The sequence below is a fragment of the Papaver somniferum genome, unplaced genomic scaffold, assembly GCF_003573695.1.
Source record: "Papaver somniferum cultivar HN1 unplaced genomic scaffold, ASM357369v1 unplaced-scaffold_107, whole genome shotgun sequence".
NCBI classification, from domain to species: domain Eukaryota; kingdom Viridiplantae; phylum Streptophyta; class Magnoliopsida; order Ranunculales; family Papaveraceae; genus Papaver; species Papaver somniferum.
The window spans coordinates 8500083-8522865 of NW_020619603.1; the positions used below are offsets into that span (position 1 = coordinate 8500083).

At 35.1% G+C, this 22783-nt stretch overlaps 1 protein-coding gene across 1 annotated transcript; it reads left to right on the top strand.

Annotated features, from left to right (window-relative positions):
• Window positions 1-13503: 13503 nt before the first annotated feature.
• Window positions 13504-16154, top strand: LOC113328000. The gene is made up of 4 exons (XM_026575099.1): window positions 13504-13635; window positions 14026-14040; window positions 14241-14319; window positions 15672-16154. Exons 1-4 carry the CDS (start codon window positions 13504-13506, stop codon window positions 15857-15859), a joined length of 414 nt encoding a protein of 137 aa, XP_026430884.1. The 3' UTR covers window positions 15860-16154.
• Window positions 16155-22783: the final 6629 nt, after the last annotated feature.

Below are 22783 nucleotides of genomic sequence, written 5' to 3' on the forward strand. Positions count from 1 at the left end.
CCTAGAGGTTTATATTGTTACACGAAAATGCCATTTGGTTTGCGAAATGCGGGAGCGACATACCAAAGAATGGTAGAGAAGGTTTTCGCAAAATGGATACACAAAACATTAGAAGTATACGTGGATGACATGATAGTAAAGAGTAAAGAAGCTAAAGACCATGTACAAGACCTGAGGGAAATTTTTGAACAAATGCGGCAGTATAACATTAAATTGAATCCTGAGAAGTGTACTATTGGAGTTGCATCGGGAAAAATTTTAGGCTACATTGTATCAAAAGAAGGAATACAGGTTGATCCATAAAAAGTGAAAGCAGTTCGTGACATGCCAACACCAGCAACAATAAAAGATGTACAGAAGTTGACTGGGCTTTTAGCTTCGCTGGGGAGATTCATTTCGCGATCATCAGACAAATGCAAATATTTTTTCTATATACTCAAGAAGAGTGCGAAATTTAAATGGACTGATGAATGTGAAAAAGCTTTTCAAGGGATCAAAGAACATCTTATGAATACAATTATTTTACAAAAAGCAGAATCAGTAGAAGAATTATTGATCTATCTTGCAACGACGTCGCATGCATTAAGTGATGTGTTATTGCGAGTAGACGCAGGAGTGGAGAAACCCATTTATTACATTAGCAAAACTTTTAATACTGCCGAGAAGAATTACTCAAAGATTGAGAAGTTAATCTTAGCATTAGTTTATGCATCGTTTAAGGTCCGCATATATTTTCAGGCGCATAAGATAAAGGTATTAACAAAAGTACCAATTGAATCAGTGATGAAGAATTCTAAAAGATCAGGAAGAGTGGAGAGATGGAATGCACAAGTAGGCCACTTTGATATTAAATATGAAATTTTGTCTTCACCAAAGTCACAAGTTGTTGCAGATTTCTTAGCAGAATTTCCATTAGAAGAAGATGAAGCAGTAGAAGAATGATGGATATAGAAGAAGAACGCGAAGATCCAAAAGATTTACTAAAAAAACCAAAATAGATGGGAGATATTGGTAGATGGATCATCAAATGGAGTTGGAATTGTTTTAATTTCGCCAGAAGGAATAAAGATGGATTTTTCATTCAGATTGGAATTCGCATCCACTAATAATGAAACGGAATATGAAGCTGTGATACATGCCTTAAAATTCGCAATAGAAATGAAACTAGAAAATGCCAGGATCACTAGTGATTGCAGCTAGTTATTCGCCAAATAAAAGCAGAATATACTACAAATGAACTATCCTTGAAGAAATACAAGAAGCTCGTTGAAGAATTGTCAGCGAAAATCCCAAAAATAAAATGGAGGAACATTTCAAGAAAAGATAACAGACTCGCAGACACATTTGCTTTCATCTCAAGCATGTAGATCCAACTGCGAGATGCATAAAAATACAAACACTTCTGTCACCATCAATCAATAAAGAAGAAGAAGAAGTGGATGTGATGATAATAGACAATGAAGAAGAAGAACAAACGAACAATATCGCAGACTGGAGAATGGAACTTCATGCATATGTAGGATCAGAATCTCGCAACAGTGATATCTTAGCGAAATTATCAACAACACAACACAACAGCGTCGCAGAACAATTTCAGAAATGATATAATAAATGACGTCAGCTAAAATCTTGAGAAAGATGTGATGGTCCTGCGAAAATTAGAGAGTTTGCGAGATTAATATTTGTAAGGTTGCGAGAATGTCGCAAGCCATATTCGAAAATAAAGGAAAGATTAGCTATCATCCACTATGTACTTCCCTATAAATAGTCGTTCAGTTATAAAGGAAAGAGAGAGATCTTTTTGAGTAAGAAACAAGTAAATAGGAGAGAGAAAGTCTAGAGCAGAGGTCATTCTTGATTCCTTTATCTTTTCTTGTAAGAACATTCAAAGATTGATCAATAAAATTAAGAGTGTAAATCTAAAAATGAGTTGAGTAATAATGAAATCATATGAGGGGTGTAGTGTAGGATTTCCTGCAACTACAGAAGCTAAAGGAGAAACCGGAATTTTACAAGACAATGTTGTCCGATGGTGATGCTAGTATCAATATTCAATTTGTTAGGTTTCAAATGCGTCTCCACGGGGCCCATCCAATCATAAGTGATCATTGGATGTCCATGCCGATATGCAGGCACTTAATCGCCGATGCATTCAATTGTGTGGTTCACTATTTCTCAAAAGGTTCTAGTTTCACATACACTCCCAAAACAACCATATGTGTCGAGAAACTTAGACGTAGGAGAGTGGTGATTGCGCTCGTTAACCACAACCATTTTATAGGCCTTCGGTTAGAAGACAATTGTCCATTGCCTCCGATATGCGGATGCTCTTATTGGAATGGATTTAACCCCGACACAATGTTGAGTTGGTGCATTATGTATGAACATAACATGGATATGTGGAAAGATTTGGAGGAATCAGACAAAATTATACACAAAGGTTCAATTTCCCTTGGGGATGATTAAATGTACCCTTAGCTAGAATATGTATGCTTTGAACATCATTATAAGAATTAAAGATTGTGTTTTTTGGAATTTGGGTGTATTATAGTTTGTTTGCATAATTTGCTTTTATACAAAAAGTCACTCTTGGTTTACAGTGATAGGTTCGGTTACCTATCAAATTTATAGTGGTAACCGAACAGCTAGTTCGGTGGCATACATATATTTGAGATACTACCGAACTAGCAGGTCGGTTGATCCCGCAGAATAACGAACAAACCGAACTTCTTATGGACATAGCATTTTCACTAATTCGGGTATGTAAAAATTCAATAATTAATTAAAATACAACACCAAAATAACAAACAAAAGCTGTGGGTGATACTAAAGCTAAAATTGCATAACATAATATCCGAAACGCGTTACGAGAAAGTGCACAAGGATGCGGAAATGATCTTCATATTTGAAATTCTTTGTCTTCCATCTTCACCATTCATTTTTTGATGTTAAAAGAATTTCCTTGCCTGTTTCACCCCCAAGTCAATACCGCCTTACAATCCGAAACAAAGCCATAAATTCCAGAACTCTCTCTTTAATCTTATCAAATCGAAGTAACAAAGCTATATGATCACAGTTATGAGGGTTTCCTGTGTCGGAGCAAAATTGCTCATGAATTTTTCCCCAATAACTTTGACTCATAATACCATTCATTCTTCGTTCTTCACCCGTTTTTGGATAGTATAGTTTGTAGTTTCTGCAAAGAGAGAGAGAGATCTTCATCTAGAGTAAATTTAGCACTATTAACTGCCATTTTTAGAAGATTTTGAGACAAAATGTTAACTATGAGACACATAATTATAACCAAAGAGGTGTATAACGGCAAGAAAAATAGCCTTTACTTGAAATTTGTGTCATTCAAATTTCTAAATACAGAGTTTGGTTACATAAGAAATGCATAGACAAAACCGAACTAAGCAATAACAATATTTTAAAATACAGAGTTAGGTTATTTCGCAGATTTGGTCAACTAACCGAACTAAGCAACAACAATATTTCAAAAGTTACAGTGTAATGTTCGGTTACCTGGTATTATTTTGCATGTAACCGGACTTAGAAAAAATTTCACTGATTTTTGAGCTCCATAGTTCGGTTACCTGGTATTATTTTGCAGGTAGCCGAACATTACATTGTAACTTTTGAAATATTGTTGTTAATGAGTTATGTTAGTTGATTAAATCTTCGAAACAACCGAACTTGTTGTTTATCAAGTTCGGTTGTTTACCAAATTTAATCAACTAACCGAACTTCCTAATAATTTCTATAAAAATTTGATTTTAATGGAACACATATGAGTCAAATAGCCAAACTAAATGTTGGAAGCAAACATAAGAAAACAAACTACCAAATCCGCAAAACAAAAGTCCTCCAAATATAAGGAAACAAACTACCAAATCCGCAATAAAAAAGTCTTCCAAACATAAGAAAACAAAGTACTAATTGTTGCAATCACTCATTTACCACGACCACTACGAGAAACTTTTCTACTCTTGTGTTTAGGAGCTTTAGGTCGTCCTTCGTCACTAGGAGTGTCATCGCCACTGCTTTGTTGTTGAACCATCCGACTTGAACCTTCCCCTTCTCGGTGACTCCTCTTCGACGGCATGGTCTGGCTTGGATCAACCTGACTTGTATCGATAAGGTTGGTATTAAAAACATTAGTTATTTGGTTGTAGAGGTATGTTTGTTCTCGAGTGTCCATTGGCTCTCCACTCTGGATTTTTGCCATCATTTTCTTCAACAATTTAGCACTTGCCTTCACCTTTTCTCATCAAAAACATAAGTAACTATCATTTTTCAATACTTTATAACATTTTGAAAAACAAAAATAGGAGTAAATATCTTACCGCTGAATTCCACAAGATCAAGGCCTCATCACCACACATAGGGGCATGCTTCATAATCTTCTGAGCCTCTTTCTCCATTGCCGTCTCTTTTGCTTTATCAGCACGGGCTTGTTGGCCACTGTTTATTACACGAGGATGAGAAAATGTTCATACCATTCCATATATCCATCGTCAGCGGCATTTGGCTCATCAAACGAATCTTGTAACTCTTCGACTGGAACAAGATAATCCCCAAAGTTCTTCCAGTGGTCCACTGATGGAGCATGATCGTATTTGGGGATGAAATTCTTCTCGACCTTCTTAGTTCCGACCTTCTTTACCTTGAAGTTGAAGTTTTACACTTGTGGGACACTTTGGACACAAGAAAGTTGTCTAAGTACTCTTAGAGGATTATACATTGTACAACCCCCAGGATGAAACAACGGTCCATTATAACCCGCAACAGGTGAGAAATTAATAACATCAACATCCTCCTCGTCTTCATCTGATGCAATGCTGTAAGGATGGAAAACCACATCTTCCACTGTTAACTTATCCAATGTCTCCCTCAACTCCAACATCTTTTTTTCCTTGTTCTCTTCCTGCGAGTTCAAAAATTCATATTTACCAGTTGTAGGCTTCCCATAAGGCCAAGGAGTGCGAGCATGATACAATTGCAGTTTAGGGAAGTGGTCGTACACCCAAACCTATGAGAAGAGGCAAAAAATAATACATTCGCAATAAGATTAGTAACAATACACATTCATTCACTTATATATTCAAATACACAAACGATAATTTAACGGGGTACCTTAACAAGGGTGTATAAGCCTCCGAAATATAGACTCCTAAGCCTCGAAGATTTTCTGAGTTCCGCTTGAACGAATGAAAGAACCGCAATGCCCCAAGAGTAGTTGTTCACCTCATCCAAGGGGTCCAATAGATGGAGGTAATGAGCATTTACCACGTGGCCTGAAGTGTCAGGGAAGAAGATGGTTCCAAGTTGATATAACAAATAAGCAGTCACATGGTGCTTAGTCTTCTCCTCTGTCATCACCAACTTTCCTTGAGAAACCAAATCTTTCGTTCATGAAAACTCATCAAACAAGGTTTTGAGCTTGATCTTTTTCAACTTCTTCTTGTACGTGCGGTGTTCCTCAAACTCATTATACTCATCACCTTCCTTAGGCTCTTTGTTAGCTCGCCTAAACTCACATTGTACCTTTTTATCGTTCTACCTAGACACCTTTCGACTAGTTTTTCAAGAACTTCATAACTCATCGAGGGATCGTAGCCATCTCGAAAACTTGTTCCTGTAATTGGTAGGGCTGTGATTCTAAAACAATCATCCGGAGTTATTGTCATCTCACCAAAAGGTAGATGAAAGGTATCCGTCTCTGGATAAGCCCTCTCGGAAAATGCAGTAACAGTGACAACATCAAATTTTTGGTGCGCATGTTGTATCCCTCTCGCCTCCGAAGTCATATGTATCAGGTGGGAGATTAGTTTTCACAGGCATGTGATAAGCTGAGAATGTTGCATCAAAATCTTCTATAGTATAATGGATGTAATGCGAGTCATGAGATATTTTAAGTAGGACACCAAATTTGTTGTTTCGAATAGCATGGTGACGGTGCGCCTTGATAAACTTAGGGTTTTTGAACAATTCATACCAATCTTTGCATACACACTTGAACCTAGAGACCGATTTGACTGGTAACATCGAAAGTGCATGGATGATAATATCTTCAGGAAGGATCTCCATTGTTGCTTTTCTTTTTCTTCTGTCTGTGGAGATATTTCTAGATAAAGACATGGTGTTGTGCATATTTAAATGTATACAGCATACCAAATCAATTCAGGTATGGTTTCCTTTTTTTTGGTCGTGGGTACAGTTTCCTTATATAACACCAACTCCTGCATGTTATTAGGGTTTCAGATTTTCGTTTAACTAATTGATTTTGGTATATATGCCTATTTTCTTTGTAGGTTTATATATGGCAGAACTGTTTGATTCTACATGTCCATACAGAGGCGTGCTGTGCTGTGACAACTTAGGGTTTCATACTAAAGTTTTAGAAGTTGTATGATTTTACATATATGATATATCCATATACAGATTTCTTGTTCTTTTTATTTTAGAGATTCAGAAACAAATTTCTTAAATGGTGTCCTAACTGTATCAGCCGTCCAAACTCATTTCAGAGGAAAATCTAACCCTGAAAAAGCACTGCATGCTTTAAATCATATGAAGGAGTGTAATACCCAAACACGGCAGATGATCTACTCCCCAAGTTAAAAAAATACTTAAATAAGAGATGAAAACAACAGCACACTCCGGCAGTGTACAAAAATTAATGGACACATTCAACCTGTAAAGCAGCAAAAAAAGTTTCAGAAAAAAGAGATGAAAACAATTCTGCTAATTTTATCCTAGTAAAATAGAACAGTCACCGAACTCTCTTGTTCAATCGTTCCAAGCATAAGCTAGTGCCATCCTGGTGTCCACTTTAGATCGATATATCTTTCAGCTTTTCTGCGAATTCACCAGAACTGAGTGAAACTAGACTTCCAACAAAAGTATCTGTGCTAAAATGTCTCGTATGAAGTTTGGGTCATACGAGACCAACGCATCATGCCAGACCAAAGCATGCTTTCCTGGATCTTCACCTTCATCTTTTAATAAATGTACGTATCCGTGTAATAAAATCTTGTGATTCTTTTTGAGGTAATGCAGTGGCCATAAAGAACGGCAGTTAGTTTTATCTTTCGAGAGGCTGAAGATTTTGGTCCAAGATTCTGCAACTCCATAAACTTTCAACACCCACAGATCAATACTCTTCCTCTTAGAATTAACTAATATGTACAGGTCCTCTCCCAAGACACCCACTTACATCGTTTAGATAGCAACTGGGTATTTGGATCTGTTTGGGTTCTCTTCAACTATATACGAATCTATAACTTTAGTGTTTCCTATCCAATGAATAATTCCATTTAAAGTATTGAAAGAAATATTACAATAACATATTTCATAAGGTACGTTTCCAATGTTTTTCCATATATTTGAGCCTAATCCACAGACCCAAAATTCAGAAAAAAAATCGTCATAATGTTTAGCGACCAAAATTTTGAACAACTTGTAATCATCGATTTTCCAATCGTAGCAAAACCCGTACTTCGAATATCTAACATGGGATCCGTTATGATTTGACGTAGGCATCTGTATATTCTTATATTCTCGAGTTGACGGATTCCAGAAGCAGATCATTCCATGTTTATGTCCATTATCATCACGAAAATAGGTGGGTGAGCCGAATAGGCTATTGTATGAATCAACAAGAAGAGAATTAAGTCTAAACGTACTCGGCATGTGATCACTTTGTATATGAGGATGTTTCGTCAAAATCTTTTTTTTTTTTGACTTAAAAGATTAAAATTTTATTGAAAAAAGGAAAAAGAGAATTACAAAAGTAGAAAGCACCGATCAAGTGCCACAAAAGGAAAATAGACTAAGACCTACAAGCCCTAACAACAACTAACAAAGGAATATAACTATCTGGCCCAGCTCCAAAAAGCTTAAAAAACGAGACATACAAGTAAATGTCGCAGTCTATTTCTGCCTAGCAGGGGTTCGCACTACAAGAAAACGGGGGTTTAGTGTCAAAAATTTTTGTCAGGAAATCCCTTTTTTTTGTCTCGAAATATTTTCTGAGATGAACTTTCTTTTGTCACGAAGTTGTCTCAAATACCCCGTCTGGGAAAGTATTTCACGACAAAATTATGAACGGTCACGAGAAAACTTAATTAACAACTAAAAATTTATTGTCAACAAAAGTCTCTTTCACCAACGAAATAAAATTGTCTGCGAAAGTTATTTTAATGACCAAAAAATTAGCCACCAAAAGGCACTTTTTTGCGGCAAGTTTTTTATCGCAAAAATGTAAATTCAAGGACAACTAATTTGTTTATAATACAAATATTTAAGACCAATAAATTTGTCTCTAAAACGGAAGTTTTGTGTCAATTTAATTTGTCTTTAATGATAACTATTTAAGACCAAAAACATTGTCTCAAAAACGAAAGTTTTGTGTCAATTTAATTTGTCTTTAATGGTAACTATTTAAGACCAAAAAATTGTCTCAAAAGTGAAATTTTGTGTCAATTTAATTTGTCTTTAATAGTTATTATTTAAAACAAAAAAAATTGGTCTCTAATTAATTTAATTAGAGACAATATAAATAGCCCCTGAATATCAAATATTTGGAGACTAACTTGTTCGTCTCCAAAAAAAAAATAGTGACCAAATTTCTTGTCTTAAAAAGAATTTTCTGAGACAAATTCCTCCTCTCCAAAATATTTTATTTTGTCTCGAAAACATGATTTTTGTAACTATTTAAAACCAAAAATATTGTCTCAAAAACATGAATCCAGTTTCGAAGACTCACTTTATCGTCCCTAAATATTTTATATTCACCAAATTTTTTCTCCTTAAAATTATTCGGAGACAAAATTCTCTCTAATCTTTTTATCAATGACGATTCATTTTGTCTTTAAAGCGAACTTTCAAATGTTTTGAAATTCAAACAATTTTCTTCTTCATTAAAAGGAATTTTTTAGTCTTTAAATACTTTATTAAAGACTAAATTATTCCACTTTACAAGCTTTAATTTTTCAAGTCAAAAAAGAATTGTACCAGAAATTCGTTCAATGTATATTTTACTAAATTTTTTGAATGTAGACAAAAAATTTCAATTTTATTAAACAAAATAGTTAAATATGACAGCACCATTGCAATAACAACAATTTAAAAATTCGAAAACAATACAAAATTACATCATCATAAATTAATGACAAGAATTAAAATTATAATTGAATCCAATGGTTAATTATCTATGTCTGTGATTTTGAACATTACTACACATCCGAGCCCAATTAATTCAACATCTTTGGTAAGAATCGTGCATTGTTTTCTTGCATCTTCTGTATTTGTGCAGCTTGCCTTTGAACCAATTTTTCAAAACACACAGTAAATGTGTCCAGTTCAATCTTTAGTAAGATTGAAGGAGAAGGTACACCAGAGATCAAAGCCACCCAAACTGATCGGTCTCCCTAGCTCCCACAGCAGCACTGAGCAAAACACAACAAATTTTCACATAAAACATTAGAAACGGTCCACTGGCAGCAGAAATTTTGAGAATCCAAAGATGAAAACAAAGAAATATCTTCACTGAAAGAACAAATTTTGCTTGCATATATGATTACTATACCGTTATTAACAATCCGTTGTCAATTCCAAGGATCACCTAAACTATATTGTTCAAAATAAAAAATGTAGCTAGCGAAGATCATATACCATTTCAACGGATTATCAAAAATGTATTAACCCATTCAAAGGCAGGGTGCTGCCAAAAAAGCTAAAGACACGTGATTGGAAGGAGTCCTTGAAGAAGAGCAAATCAGCTTATCTCAATCATTTTATTTTATTTTTGATCGGTAAATAAGTGGTTTCTAAACAGCCTCATGCGATATAAAATTAGTTTTTTACTCCACCATATATATTCGATCTACCACCGGAGAGATTAAAAACAATGAAACGATTTGAATAATTACCTATTTTGTTAAGAAGCAATCCATATGTTTCTCAGCTTTTCCATTACCCACTTCCATTACCAACCTTTCCACATCAATAACGAGTACCTAGTGGAGTAGTAGATCTCTGGCATCAAGGAACGGCTTGAGCGAGTGAGAGAGGTGGAAATCTGGTTATTGGCTTGGTTGTGTGGTGCTTGTGGTTTTGAGAGAGACATGTAGATGATTGATGGTGGTCTGATCGTGTGTGATAAAGGGGAGTTTCAGCAGAGAGGATCGGATTGAGGGAGAAGAATGGAAGACGAGAGAGAGGGAGGCGGAGAAGGTGATGTAGAATTAGATTTAGGGTTTTTATTTATTTATTTATTTTGGGATTAATAAGGGATCCGACGTTTAAGGAAATCCTATGGTTATCAAGAAAATCCAATTTGAGAAGTCATAAGATGGACAATTGGGCCTTTTCACTCTTGAAACGAATGATTTTTTGATACCATGAAAAGTGAAAACTTTGACCGGAGCGGACTTTCTTTTATATTTGGTAGGTCATTACGAAATAAAGCCCAGCATCTCTTATCCACATATTTTAACTAATGATGAGAATAAATTTATATTATTTCTTTTATTTTTGGTAGGTCATTATGAAATAAAGCCTAGCATCTCTAATCCACATATTTTAAATAATGGTCATAATACATTTATATTATTTTTATTCATAATTATTCTCTTGATTCTCGATGGCTTTCCAAAAATAATTTGAGGAAATTAATTTTTCCCCAAAATATATTATGTTATATTATTGGATTAAGAAATTACAAAGAAAATATGAGAATTTTGTAGGAAATTGGCAAGGAGACGAGCAACAGGTTGTACTCCAATGAGTCCAATCCATTTTTTTATTTAATTATTTTTATTTTTTTGGATAAAAGATTGATATATTTAATAAAAGAAAAGTCATTACAAGAAACTAGATGGGAGCCTAGCAACAAGTTTGGCTCGAACACCTTTTTAGATAGCTAAAAAAGAAAAAAAAATTATTCATCGGGAGAGGAGGAATTAAAAGAGATGGATGGAAGCCTGAAAACAAGCTGGGCTCCAATCCCTTTTTGAATGACAACCCCGATCCAATTATTTTTGTTTTAAATAAAAAATAAGGATGGCTATCCAAAAGGGTGTTAGAGCTCAGCTTGTGGCGAGACTCCCATCCAATCTCTTGTAATTTCATTATTTATATTTGAACCATAATAAATACTAATAAACAAATTAACATTATTTTTTATTTTATTTTTTAAATTAGGTTTGGTTATGCTACATTTTTTTTTCTTAACCGAGTTCGGCTAGTTTTTATTTTAATTTGAAGAAAGTTCAGTGAGGAGAAAAAACTGTGACATAACTGAATATACTGACTAACTATAGGCTAAGAAGAAAAAATTGCGATGTAGCCGACTTCGATTTTGAGAAAAAATTGCGACATGAAACTCAATATATATATTTTCATAAAAAAGTTCATTTAGGAAAAAAAAATGCGACATAACCGAACTCAATATATATGTTTTTAGATAATGTATGTGTTGACCAACACAAAATGTGTTTAACGCTGAAAAAGAACTTGCGGGAATGACTAGCATTTGGATAGGCAGGGGGCTGGGATAGGGTAAATAGTTAATTATTTTCATGTCTCCATTTATAGATTTATCTGGATTATTCGTCTCACATTTTCCCCTGCTTTATTTGTCTTGCCTTTAACATTTTCCCCACAAATTCTTCTGATATCTCTTGTAATTTGTTTTTCTTTTATTTTTTAATTCTTCATTTACTAATTAAGAAAAAAAAAACTTTAATGGTTTTTGTGTATATTTTTTAATGGTAATAAACTATATTGATAAATTTACTTTTAGTATTAGAGGTACCAATACTTTCATTTTGGCGCAACAATATATTTGCACAACGACTATGTTTTTCCTATTATAAATAAACTTTGATTCGTGTATTTCCCACGTGCATATCTCTTAGTCGTAGTGTAGCGAGGTTAGACGATCCTTACGATCAACACTAATTTTATTGGTATCCAAAGATCTAAGTGTACGCTTAGCACCACATGTAAAAAGAAAATATAATCTGACGATTCTCATTGGTTTTAACTTCTGCTTTTGATATCCAAACAATAGCTGTTATGATTTATTATCATCTACACATACACTCTTTGAGAGAATTTTTTCCAAAACATATACCAAATGAGGTCAAATGAATTTTAAAACACGATAAAGAGAATGCAAGTACTTTACAGAAGACACGTGAGTAAGAACGAATCACAATATCAAAAAGTGAAGGTCGAATTCTGATATATAACATCAACCTTTAACGCGAAAGAATACAAAATCTAAAGTTAAATGAATTTTTCTTGGAATTGACTTATGTAATCTATCAACATGTAAAATGAGATTGAAAAAATATTTAAGTCGATTTTTTTTTTAATTTGGAATCAATTTATGTTCTTTTTCGATCAAAAAATTATAAGAGTGTGCAATATATAATAATAATAGTAATAAAAAACTGCTCTTATCCCACGTGGGACTAACCTTATTTCCTTTGATCGAGCCAAATCACTGCTAATCTCCAGTTTGTTGGACCCACATCCATCTCACCAACTATCTGCGTAAAATCACCTTTATGCAAAATCATGAGATACACCTTACTATTTCATTCTTATAACTTCATCTCAATTAATACTTGTGTAATGCATGCCGACTCAATCTACTGTACATAATTATCATCCCGTTCCTGAGCCATGACATTTCGTTCCAGTTTACTCCATTTGAGTTAGGTTCGGGTGCTAACACCACCAACATGTTCCAAAAAAGAAATCTGAAGTTCAAATTATGATATTTACCATTAACCTCTAATACAAAAGAGCAAAATCTAAAGTCAAATGAATTTTTCACGCTCATTTTCCATGTTATCCATCAAGCTTACACAATACGCTTGACACTACTCGTTTTCATCGAGATTCTATCCATTTCCTCGGTTATCTATTAACTTTATCGAATGTCCATGGATCTTACCCAATTTCACCAGACTTCACATGAATTTCATCAATTTCTCAAGTTTCATCGATATCACCAAATATCGCTCGACTTTGTTCAATTTCTCTTGGATATCTTCGAATTTTCTTGTTATCAATTAATTTCACATATCTACCCACTTCAATTAATTTCACCAATTGTGTCTGGTACCGGTAACATAACAACCCGACTTGTCAGACTTAACTTTTTTTCCTTTTTCTTTTTTAAGTGAAAAGATCTTACTGATTACAGGTGATACAACTCTCTTAGCGAAGCCATCTACATGTGGGAAAAATATAATTGACACAAACATGTATGTTTCTTTTTTTAATCAACTTATTTTTAAAATTATCATACGTTATTTTTTAAAAATAGTGTTCTAAATTTCCACCAATTTTTTTCACTAAAAATCTAATCCCTCCGCCTATTTTTACATCTCGTCCCATCTCTTTTAAATCCAACGACAATAAACTATGACAAGTCATTGATCCGTATGCTCTCGTCGAGTTGTTTCACAATTGCAATCAGTAATGGCGGGAATAACTAAGTTTTGGCGCACTAAATCCCCAAAATTTTTACTAAAATTCTTTTCCCTCCATTGGAATCCTACTAGCCCCATCGTTGCCTATTATTTTTCTTCTTCGTCATTGCTACTTAAAGCTGTAATAAAACCCACAAACAGAATTTCATAGTTAATTTTCTCTCACCAAAATCAAAAACCCAAAATCTACCGTAAACCGAAACCCATCTTCGAATCTTCATTTGAATGATTTTTGTTCGACAAAAAGAAATCATCATCAACAACAACGACAGGAACAAGTTTTTTCCCATTAGAAACCCACAATAGAATTCCCCTCATAGACATAGAATACATCTGATCTTTAGGACATGTTCTTGTGTAAATTCTATAACTCGATTTCGAATCCGATCTCAGATTAGTGATTAGTATGCTGTACTCTGCATTACCCATAAAATGGTTAGGCAAATCATTTACAAATTACAGTTTTTCAATTTAATGGTGGAAATTAGAGTTCATCCGATTGTAACCTTAGAGATCCATTGATCAGGTAAGTAAGTTTGATATGTTCATCTATTTACTTCAAATACGTTTTATGTGGATTAAATCTTTTGAAGCTTTGGTACCAATTACATCTATGTTTTTCTAATTTCTTATGATTTCCGTTAGTTTCTCAGGAATCTATTCGAATCTTGTATTGTTCTAAAGAACAGTAATTGATTTGCTAATTGTGTTTTTATTTTGTTGTAGCTAGGAGTGAGTTTTGGTTCGTTTGAAGGATTTGGACATTTGGGTATCCATCAGCAGCTGAGTGAATCACCAGTTTTGGGTAATTTTCTTCTTGTATTTCTTTCCCTCCTCGTTTGAGTTAATCTCAGTCATCATTTTGATACGTGTTACCTGTTTGAGATAATGTCCCACTTGCAGGTATTATGGATTGCTTTCTCAACAGTAGTTATAGTGGTTAAGAAGATGCAGTTCTGGTTTTTATTTCTTTAGTCATTCCTCAATTTGTTGTGATTTGCTTCCGTACTTATGCAGTAAGTGCTCACCTGATTTTGTGACAATTCCAAGTGGATGATATGTAATCCTAACTTTTATGAGACTGAGTGTAGACCATATAGTATCTACCAATTATTTTCACCAAATCTCTTCTCAACAGCCATGCTAAGTGAGTCTACTTTCATATTTCTTGTAGGGCCATCTGAGGTTCCTGAATAGAAGCTAGAATTCAAGCATAGGCTTCCAATAGCTCTTGGAGCAGCTAAAGGTGATCCTCTGGAAAATCAGAGAGCATTGATGGCTTCCCTGGTATTGATTTTGGTTATTTTAGTAAGAAAAAGTATTAGAAGGTTCTTTGTTCGCCCATGCTATAGATGCTGCCTCTAAGACATTAATTTAGTCAAGAACGTCCTCTTTATGGACTAGAATCTTGAAGCAGTACTCTCTGGATAACGTCTTTCTTATAATTTCCATGCAGGTTTAGCCCACCTGCATACTTTGAGTCCTCCTTTGGTACATAAGAATTTCAAAACATGCAGATGTTTTACAATGCGACACCTCAAGCATTAGTAAGGACACTTGTTAGTGTTTGCCACGTCTTAACTTTATAATAACACGTCAGGGTGACATAATTTCAAGTCGATCTAGTAGTATTAGTTATCAGTTTGATTGCCAAACTAGGTTATTTGCATTTCTAGGGATTCTGTCGACAGTCTCAGTGATGATGTCTCAAAACTTGCCAGAGGATTGTCAAATATTGGTATGGTTATGAGATGAGGATTATCAAACATTGGTGAATTGGTTTCTATAATGGATTCTGCTAAAAAGGTCATTAGTTCATTAAGCACTTCGTTTTTGTATTTTGTTATAACTAAAGCAAGAAAAGAAGTAAAAGGATACAAAAGATAAAATCCCATCGCGGTTGATGTTTTGCATCAGATTTCATTGTGGGTAAGTTTGTCATATGAATCGGATAGTTGGAACCAATACCATCAATCAAGCATTCAAGCCATATGAAGGTTTTGGGATTTTTTGGCAATAAGCTTTTGACTGTTCCATGTTTCCCTTCTATCTTGGTTCTCTATATGAGTAGGACGGAGTGTAGGGGTGTTCTTCAACAATTTTTTTTTTTTTTTTTGGGATTTCCTCTTTGGTACAGTCTTTTGTTTTTAATTGTAGGATGGAAAATACGGTGTGCCGAATTATGCCGTTTCTCGTGTTACTTCGAAGGTAGTCGAAGCTCCATCATGATCAAATCTGCTGACGGGAAGATTTCTGATACCCTCGTGAATGGGGGTTTGGGTCATCATAAAGATTCTAATTCTGTAAACGGGAAGTTAGAGACATTCAAGGACCTTATCATCTAGCCTTGCTCTGCATGTCTTCTTTTTCATATAGTCCGGAGTCCAAAGTCATCTGCATAAAGAAGTAATGAGAACAGAAGTCTGTAGAATGCTGAGACTGATTTCAACAAATGTACCGAAATCATCTTTGAGTTGAAGAGGAAAAGAGGTGAAAGAAGATGATGGGAGGCGGGTCAAGCTTGTGATGATTCCCGAGATTTTGTCAGCACAATTGCATTAAGCATTTAGCTGGTTCTCTGAGATTTTACTTTAGTTTATTTTTTCTAGTTTCCCGCCATTTTTATTCTGACCAGTTCCAGAAGTGAATTCTAAACCAAGATGTGTGTAATTAGTTCCTTTCTATTTATTTTGTTATATTTCCATGGAGGGGTTCCTTGGCAATAATAAGTTGGTATTCTTATTTGGTGGCCAACCTTAAGGGTGCAGGGAAGAGATGCTTCTTCGCCAAAGTTTCCATGTAAAATGTGGCGGTGAAAATCAGAAGCTTTTGTTGATCAAATGTTGGGATTTTGTAGATGATTCTTAGTAACTAATTTCCCTATTAGACCGGTATATATCCTAGTTAGTTACTAGATAGAAGAAAGTATTTCTCAGTTGCTTGACTTGTCAATCTCGTGTTTAGTACTCAACTATGCGTATCCCTGTCTCTTGTTTTTTGTTGTAATTTCCCTTCTTATAGATTATGCTCATAGAATGATAATCCCCTATTGATATTAGTATAATAGGAGGGATATTGGGTTGTTCTTGAGGTTCAAGTCCATTGTTTGAGATCTAGGTGGACCTTCCGGTGATTCAGGTTCAGGTGCTGCCTGTGAGGAGTGTCCTTGTTAAATCCATCACGTATGCCTGTGGATGCCAGTCATACTCTGAAGCAACATCAACACTTCAATTCCTAGAAGTGAGCAGACAAAATCACAAGCAGTCACTAAATATTCGGATTTGGTGACCATAATTTGTCTCGCCACTACAAAGTTTTAACGGCAAAATTTTAGATTTGCTTCGTATTCATTTAGATGACGAATGAATTTTTGTTTGCATAAATAGATATAAGGACAAAAGTTACACGTTATCAGCAATAGTTCTTTCGGAGACCAATTTTTTCTCCGTCAGCAGAAACAATCCAACAATTTGTTTGGATACTAATAATTCTAACTGCAAAATCCTTATTTGACGGGCATTTATTTCGGCAACAAACTAATTTTGTCAGTGTAAGATACGTTCAGGGACAAAAGTCTCGGATTGTTAGCAATAACATGTTTGAAGACTATAATTTTCCTCTGTCACTAGAAACCAAGTCCGTGACCGAAATAATTGGTCACAAAGAAATATTTTAAGGCGGAGACAAAATTGGTCACTATATTTGGTCACAAGAAAAACGTTTTGAGACGGAGACAGGATTGGTCACTATATTTGGTCACAAAAATTTTCAGTGACAACTTTGAAGACTAATTTACTGTTTGTCGCCGAAAAAATATATATGGTGACCAAAAAAATATTCCTCCCTAAACACTAGATTTGTAGACTAAATTTTATTGGTCACATAAAATTTTGTCACTAAACGTGTGTTTTGTTATAGTGTTCGTTTCCCTATACCAAGCGTATCATTGTTTGTAACCCCAGGCTAATTGAGTTTAGTGAGTTCTTTTTCAGGGTTTAGCTTGGATTTCCTTTCTACTATGCCACTGAATACATTCTTCATGTCGGCTTTCTTTCCTCCAACACCTAGCAAAGCACTAACATTCACAAGATTGTCAACCTTTTGCTCATTGGTCATAGGTCTCCTTCTAGGTATTTCTTCTAGAGTTCTCATCTTCTCAACTGACATAGCTTCATCTGCTTCATATTCAGACTCTTCACTAGAAACATCACAAGATTCAATTGTGACTTTGTCATCACTAACTTCATTGTTACCCTCTTGTTGTCTAATTTCTTCTTCTCTACTCCCTGTCAAAGATTCATCTAATTCTGCATTCACAATTTTTGCGTCTGTATCTAAAACAGAAAAAGGGTTCAGGGAGCAAGGTTGAACTTTTGAAGTACCTTTTCCGCTTGATTTCTTCTTCTTTGTAGTAAAAACAGTCCATTTTTTTGTTGAAGGTTTGGCTGCCACTTCTGTGATCTCATCATGTTGTACTCCAGCAACCACTACCTCCAAGTCTTGTTGCATAGACCTCGTAACCACTTTTGTTGTCTCCCCTGCACTAGTCTCATGAGCCTCTGTAGTGGATGTTGCAACATTGCTAGTCTTAGGAATCCACCTTTTTTTGTACTTAGGTGCAGGATTGGAACCACACTTAGCACTTGAGTGCCCAAAACTCTTACAAAGAGAACATAGAGTAGGCTTCCATGGATATTCAACCCTCACCTTATACTTTTTGTCATCAATTTGATAAGGAAGCTCAGAAGGAAAGGTGCAGGTTGAATCAATTTCTACCCAAAGTCTAGCAAAGGACATTCTAGTTTTCATTGTTGTATGAGTATCAGTCATAATTGGAGTCCCTACAAGACTACATATCCTAGAAAATCCAGTAGCATTCCAGAGATGAATTGGAAAATCTCTAATTATCATCCATACATGTACAGATCTGATTGAACCAATATGTTGTTTAATAAATGTAGACCATGGACGAATTAAGAACAATCTACTAGCAATATACAGAGAACTCACTTCTAAAATTCTTGTTCCATCCTCTTCTTGTGAAAGCTTGAACATGAAAGCTTGTTCACCATAGATAGTCATAAAAAAATCTCCCTTTGTTTTCCACTGAGTTGTTAAGTTCTCTTTCACAAAGAGAAAATCAGGCCTCTTACCCACGAAATACCCCACAATGAGAGATTCATTCAATTCAATATGAGGTTGAAGCTCACCTGATGAGAAGAAGGCGATAGGTTCTCCATCTATGATTTTAGGTTCATCAAATACTAGTTTTGTTGTTGTTGTCGTCCTAGCAGGATTGTTGAAACATGAGATCCAATTTTGATTATCAGTAGAAATAGGATTTGAAACGCTATCAATTCCGGATTGAGTTGATGAACTGAACAATATTGGAAAATCTTCCAACCCAATGTTTAATATGGAATTAGAAGATGATTTAGAAGGTTTTTCTCTCTGGATTAAACTCGAGGGAGTGATTGAAGGAGGAGCATTTGCGCCTCCAACCATGGAGAAATTGAAGAATGTTTTTCCCTAAGAAATCGCCTTCAAATCCCTTGCCACATCATTGAAGAGAGGAGAGAGAGATTCTTTCATCAAAATCTATGATATAATAATAACTGTCATCGGTGCATTCATGTATTATGACGCTAAATTTGTTGTTCCGAATAGCATGGTGAGATGATGCATGTTAATAAACTTAGTAGTTTTGAACTATTCATACGAGAGTTTGCAGACACACCTGAATCTAGAGATTGATTTGACTGGTAACATCGAAAGTATATCCATGATAATGTCTTGGGGAAGGTATGACATTGTTGCTTTTGTTTTTCTTAACCCGAAGTTCTAACTAAGTTTCTATGGTTTTTCTTTTCCTTTTGAAGACAAAGGTATGGTGTTGTGGGTATATATGCATACAACAAATCCCCAAATACGTACCTTACCAATAACCAGAACTGTTTCCTTAAATAGCACCGAACCCTTTAACGTCCTTATAGCCTGCCATAAAGGTAGGGTTTTAGTATCATATTTCTACACAAACCCAACCTATATGACAAAATAGAGACATTATGAAGTAAAAAAGGGTGGTAACACTTGTATGCCAATAATTTGATGTGTTCAGGATACCACTGCCAGTCTCCAACTGAATTATCCGATTAATAGCATCATTTTCACTTCCTCCAGCAGTGTCACTAAATTGCCCGATTACTACAAAACACGAGGAAAACCTAATATCACTCCCTACGTTAATCTCTTTTCTCTCTCCAAAATCCGATCCCCCATGCGTTGCCTAAGGACCTATATTTATAGGCCAATCAACCCTAATGGGGTACAACTCATTTTACTTCGCCAAGTTCTTTCAGGAGTGCTTTATACTTCACTCAGGCCATTTTCTATAAAGTTTTTCCCCTTCTTTCGCTATCTTCACATGGTTTGTCGGGACATCTGTCTTTTTTCTTGCCCAATAGTTTACTTACTTCGCAGGTTATCTTTTTGGCCAAGTTAGCTTATTTCGCCCACCTCTACTTCGTGGTTGGTATCTTGTAGGGAACTTCATTGATTCTTCGTAGCTCATATTCTCCTAGCGGGTTACTTCGTCGTGAGACTTTATCTGGCATATGACTTTTGTTTCGCCAATTAGTCAACGATGGTGATTCTGACTTGATTTGACAAGTCACTGACGAAGATTTTCGGGGAAAGGTATAAGATCTTTCGGCAGGATTCTCGTGTCTTCCCTACGTCCACGTGGCGGTTCGTATTTTGGTATCCACATTAGAGATATGGATTCTCAATGAAATTCGTAAATAAATTTTCTCCCCCCTTAAGTTTTTTAATATGAACCAATTAACATTATGATATTCATAAGTTAGTCTCTTCGATATGTTCTATTTGGTCGTCAAACCCGTCATCTAAGAGAATCAAACTCCATGGCCGTACTTCAGCAGTTGCAGATAGACTTAATCAGTTGCAATCAGGTTAAAAGACATGCATCCCAACTTGATAAAATTTGGAGCTGCAATTATTACACCAAGTAAAATTTAAACAAGAGCTGAAAATAAGTTGAAATAGGATTACTTGTTTCAACTTAATAAAATAGAAATACCGCCACATTGGAGTTGCAATTATAAAGCTTTTGGAGTTGACTGGGTTCAAGGAAACGATGTTAGGATGTAGTTTCTTGAAACAAATACTAGTATGTTCTCAGGAAAAGGAAACTTTGTCTGGAACTTGCATCCGTTGGAGAATCTTGAAAGAGAGGAACGAAAGAACCTTCAATGGAAAGGAAACTCGCGTTCACAACCTCATATTGGATATGAAAGCTGACATCTTATATTGGGCTCAACCTTGGAAAGTGTTGGATGTAGTGCGTTTTGAAGACCTCGTATTAAGGTGGGAGCAATTGGTGAGAGAGTGAAGTTTCTCACAATTTGTACTCGACTGCACTGTGACTTGCTTACATGTCACAATGGATGATTTTTCTTTCTTGTGTATTCTTTATTCTTTTGTCAATATATATCTATTTTTGCAGATCAAAATAAATAAATAAATAAAAATAAATTTCTCTCAGCCTCAGCACTTAAAACAATCAAAATAAGACAGAAAAGGCATTACGCGCTCTTGTTCAATTATTCCAAGCATAAGATAGCGCCATCCCGCAGATCTTTCGGAACCAGCTTTATGAAATCAATTCCACCTCAGAAATTTGTCTAGCTGCTATAAATTCACGAGAATTTACTGAAATTAGACTTCCAACAAAAGTAGTGTGATGAAAATGTTTTGGTTTGCAGGGGATATCCAAAGTCATAAGTTTTCCATCTTTCGGGTCATAAAAGACAAAAACATTCTCGAATGAATCTTGATTCTTGTATGAATCTTCACCGAGATCCGAAATCCAAAGTCATTTCCAGTAGCAAGTACCGGGTCGACTAGAGAAAATCTCCTAAGAGGTGAACATGAGTTTTTCGCCGGACTGTCCGAGCCTCGCACAACTTGCACTACGACAAGCAGCAGGGGCCATAGGTTGGGATGCATGTTTTTATGGCCCCTGCATTATCTCAACAAGAATCACAAGATTTTATTACGCGGATGGGTGGGTTTTAAGTATGATGGTGAAGATTCAGACAATCGGGTAGTTTATATTGGTGTATGTTGGTTTGTGTTACGAAAAATATAATCGGTAGTTAAAATGGTAATCTCGTGATGTCAATTTTCTACCGATTGTGGTAGTTGTCCCAAATTCAAAATTTTCAAAAACCAATGGAATTTTGAATTTCTCTATTTGCTCAATCAGTAGTTTCGTGATGTTTATTATCTACCGATTATTCAATCGGTATTCTCGTGATGTTGATTACCTACCGATTGTGCTAGTATCCCCAAATTCAAAATTTTCAAAAACCAATGGAATTTTGAATTTTTCTATTTGCTTAATCGGTAGTTTCATTATGTTTATTATCTACCGATTATTCAATAAAGCTAAACTTCTCTATTTTCTTAATCGGTGATTTCGTGATGTTGTTCTTAGCGACTTTAGGGGCGACCCGGAAAGAATTAGGGGCCACTAATAAGACAAAAAAGTTTGAAAAATACCTATGTGTCTCTTCATAATCGGTAGTTTAGTATTGGTTTTATGAACCGATTGTGACTATGTTCTTCTCTTATTTGCTTTGTTTTGAAATAATTAAATTTGGGGCTACTATCAAAATTGGTAGATAAATAACATTACGAGACTACTGATTAAAATTAGTAGATAATAAACGTCAGGAAACTACCAATTGTGAAAATAGAGAAATTCAAAATTCCATTAGTCTTTGAAAAATTTGAATTTGGGGCTACTATCACAATCGGTAGATAAAGAATATCACGGGACTACCGATTGTACAATTGGTAGATAATAAACATCACGAAACTACCGATTGAACTAATAAAGAAATTCAAAATTCCATTCGTTTTTGAAAATTTTGAATTTGAGACTACTACCACAATCGGTAGATAAATAACATCACGAGACTACCGATTTGAGGGCGCATAAGCAAATAGAGAAGTTTAGCTACATCACGAAACTACCGATAGTTTCGTGATGAATTTCTCTATTTTTGGTCTTATTAGTCGTCCCTTCCGTAGCTTACTAGATAAAGATACGCTCCCTCGAAACGGAGCAAACAGCGATAAAAAAGAGAAGTTTAGCTATATATGGCTTTGAGTATTTTTTATGCCTCTCCTTATACAAGTTAAACCTTAATTTATTTATTTTCAAATCCACACGACACATTTAT